This window comes from Chaetura pelagica, unplaced genomic scaffold (assembly GCF_000747805.2).
Source record: "Chaetura pelagica isolate M959 unplaced genomic scaffold, ChaPel_1.0 scaffold252, whole genome shotgun sequence".
Classification (NCBI taxonomy): domain Eukaryota; kingdom Metazoa; phylum Chordata; class Aves; order Apodiformes; family Apodidae; genus Chaetura; species Chaetura pelagica.
In genome coordinates, this window is record NW_009952359.1 from 287,365 (window position 1) to 290,769 (window position 3,405).

The window sequence follows — 3,405 nt, forward strand, 5'->3', positions numbered from 1 at the left end:
TCCAGCCTCACCATCTCAGTTTTCCCTGGCAGCATGGGGATGGGGCAAAGGGCAATTGCAGGGGGGTCTCTCAAAAAATGTGGGGGCAGGATGGACATGAACCGGAATGACATGAGGAATATAAATGCTCCCACTCAGGGGCTGGGAGTGTGGGATGTGGCTCAGGCCTGGCCACCCACCTGCTCACCATGCCATGAGCCCAGACCCTCTCCAGGAACAGGTCCTGCTGTCCCCTCTGCCAGCAGCCTGGCCAAGCCACAAACTCTTCTTGGGAACATGGGTTGTGGCTCAACCAGCTAAGACACCAGCCCAACCATCCTCCTTGAGGCAGGATCCATCCCACAGCTACCAGACCCTGGGGCCAGTGGGCAACAGCCAGGAGTGGGGCACTGGGGGTACCCTCATTTCCCACCCCAGGCACAGCACTGAGCATGGGGCACGGCTCTGTTCGTAAAGTGCTCTGGGCTGGGCTGGCACAAGGCTGCATTCATCTGGGACTGAGTGATTAGAGAGAGAAGCAGACAATGCTGTCACCTAACACGGGTATGAGTTATCTCTGTGCTTGTGTAAGCTGTTGCATAAAGCTGGGGGGGCAGGGGGTGCTGCCAGCAGGAGGGCTATAAAGGGGGTGCAGGGGGAGGCAGGTCTGCAGCCTCTCCTGCCCCACAGCGAGGATGGCTGCAGTGCTGCGCAGCCTGGCCCTGCTCCTGCTCTGCCTGCTGCAGGCAGCTGCTGAGGTCCCTGTGCAGCCAGACTTCAGCACCGAGAAGGTAACGGCACAAGGTCCTGCCCGGGGCAGGGTGTCCCCACTGCCGCCCCCCACAGCTGGGCACCTCCAAGCACGCCCTGTACTGGTCCTGAGCTGACTCCAGGGAGCTTCCAGGAGAGCATGGATGCCCGAGCACAGCTGGCTCAGTCCTGGCTGGCTCCTGGTCTGTGGCCAGACCCTGGTGGTGTCGCTGCAGGGACATCAACACTCGGGGCCACGATGCTCCCGAGCGTGTGACACTTACCCAGGGAACATGGGCAAGATACTGCTCCCATCTCCTGGCACAGGGCAGGGCAGGGTGCTCTGCAAGCAGGTGGATGGCAGGTCCCCATGTTAGGCTGGCTGGTCCCCACAGAGGGTGGCAGGTCCCCCACTGCAGGGCAGGTCGCCATGGCTTTCCCAAACCCCTAGTGATGTTCTGCTCCAGTTTGCAGGGACATGGTATGTCGTAGCTGCTGTTTCCAACTGCCCTGTGTTCCTGAAGATGAGGGATGGGATGAAGTCATCCATCACCACAATCAGCTTCACTCCAGAGGGAAATCTGGCCATGAGGCTTGTCTTGCCGATGTGAGTACCTGCCCTGAACCTGTCCCTCTTGGGCCAGGCGACTCCTCTCCCTACCAAGGTGGTGTGGCAAGGAGCATCCTCCTCCCTGCCCCACGGTACCAGGTCCTGCCCATGCCCTGGCATGTCCCCTGGGCAGGGTGGGCTCTGCCCTGCACCCCCCACCCCACTGCCCTCCCACATGGCATCCACGCCCTTTGCCCGTTTCCATTTTCCCTTTCCAGGCTGGACACATGCCAAAGGATTGAGCTGCTCTACCAGCAAAGCGGGCAGGCAGGGCACTATGTGGGTATGTGTGGGCAGAAAGGGATGGGAACCTTGGACACCCTGAAATGGAGGGTGGGCATCACTGGTCCCTTAGGCCTGGGGAGCTGGGGGGTAGTGGGGAAGTGGTGAGAGGTGGTACCATGGGTGGGCACCGGGCTCTGCCCCATCACACAGGGGTTCCCTTCTCATACCTCTCTGGGGCAAATCTGGGGCCCAGGCCATGGCAGTGCACGGGCTGAGCCGCGTTACTCAACCGAGCTCCATCTGGGGTCTTTCAGCAGCACAGGAGAAGAGGGACCTGCGAGTGATGGAGACAGACTACAGCCACTATGCCATCGTGTACCAGGTGCACCAGAACGACCAGGAGGCCAGCACAGCACTGCAGCTCCTCAGTGGGTGTCGGGAGCAGGGATGGATGGGCACCCTCGGGAGAGATCCAGGCACTGGCGGGGAGGAGGGGCTGGGATCTCCACCACCACCCAGGGCCACCAACTTCAGCACCCAGTGTGCTGCCACCTGGGGAATTAGTTTTTGGGTGAATGAAACTTTACATGAAAAGAATCCCTGGCTGATTGTGGTTTGAGGTGAAGCCCCCCCTGCAGGGTGCCAGCCTGGCTGTGGATCCCCAGCCCCCCAAGCTGCCCCATACCACCCCAGGTGGGTGGGTCGCTCATCCCAAGGGGCTTGTGTCTCTTTGCTGCCAGCCCAGGGCATCTGTGGGTGCCCAGTGTCCACCCTGCACCTCCACAGCTTTGCCTTTGTCCTCCCCTGGGGTCCTGTCACTGCCCCATGAGAGCCAGACCTCATGGGACTTGCTGCTGGGCCCCCCACACTCACCAGCCCCTGCACTGGGTGTCTGCCTGCAGCAAGGAAGCAGGACCTGAGCCCCCAACTCCTGCAGAAGTTCAGAGTGTTCATACCAAGTGTGGGCCTGACCGAGGACGTGCTGACCATCCTGCCTAAGTCGGGTGAGTGCCAGGGGGGCGTGGGATGGCACCCCCAGCCCCTCTGCATGAGGAAATGGCATTGAGGGGTGCTCAGGACTCTTCCCATCCCATGCTCACCCTTCTCTTTGCTTCTCACCAGATGAGTGCACCAAGGACTTCAGGTGAGCCTGGCTGCAGCCAGCCAGGTCTCTTTCCTGGAAACCCCCCACCTGCCTCAGGCTCTGCCTCATGATTACTTTCCCCTGCTCTGTCTGTCTGTCCTGCCTCCCCACAGCTGAAGGGACTGTGTGTCCCCCAGACCTGGTGGAAACCGGGCTCTGCTCCCACTACCTGGTGCCCCTTCCCATCATCCCAGCCAGGCTCTGCTGGACCCTCTGCCCTCTGCCAGGATCACCCTTCACCCTCTGAAATAAATAGGTGCAGAAGCTGCCCCAAAGCTCAGTGATTTTATTGGCAGGAGCAGTGGTGCTGCCAGCGTCCCCAGACACCCTGAGCGAGGGCTCCTGGATCCAGCCTTTCCTCTCAGCACTCCCAGGGTGTTGGGGGCCCCTTTGCTGTGCTGTTTTCTGCACCCAGCACAGTGAGGATGAGGAGCAGGGGATGGTGAGGGTGTACAAGGGCAGGGATGGCAGTAGGGGAGGATGGAGCTGGGCTGAGCAAGGGGTCATGCAGCTCAGCTGAGCAGGCAGCAGGTCTGGGCAGGGTTAAGCAGTCGGGCTGCTGAGCCCTGCCTACACAGCTCAGCTTGTCCCCAGGACACCTTGACCCCTGCTCAGACCCCCAGGGCCACTGGGTGAGAGCAGGGATGTGCTGGCACTGCCCATGGTGAATGCACAGCAGGGCTGGGACCCCCCCATC

The 3,405-nt window shown here is 61.2% G+C and overlaps 1 protein-coding gene across 1 annotated transcript; it reads left to right on the forward strand.

The window, feature by feature from the left end:
- Nucleotides 1-674: 674 nt before the first annotated feature.
- LOC104397868 (lipocalin-15-like) lies at nt 675-2,712 on the forward strand. The gene is made up of 6 exons (XM_010007881.1): nt 675-770; nt 1,197-1,336; nt 1,558-1,622; nt 1,879-1,992; nt 2,467-2,568; nt 2,687-2,712. Exons 1-6 carry the CDS (start codon nt 675-677, stop codon nt 2,710-2,712), a joined length of 543 nt encoding a protein of 180 aa, XP_010006183.1.
- The last annotated feature ends 693 nt before the right edge of the window (nt 2,713-3,405 follow it).

What these genes read in the sequence shown, in the direction of transcription:
- LOC104397868 (XM_010007881.1), top strand. Translation starts at nt 675, where the DNA reads ATGGCTGCAGTGCTGCGCAGCCTGGCCCTGCTCCTGCTCTGCCTGCTG. An exon ending in ATGAGGCTTGTCTTGCCGAT is followed by an intron (nt 1,337 to 1,557) that starts GTGAGTACCTGC and finishes TTCCCTTTCCAG; the next exon opens with GCTGGACACATGCCAAAGGA. An exon ending in GACCATCCTGCCTAAGTCGG is followed by an intron (nt 2,569 to 2,686) that starts GTGAGTGCCAGG and finishes GCTTCTCACCAG; the next exon opens with ATGAGTGCACCAAGGACTTC.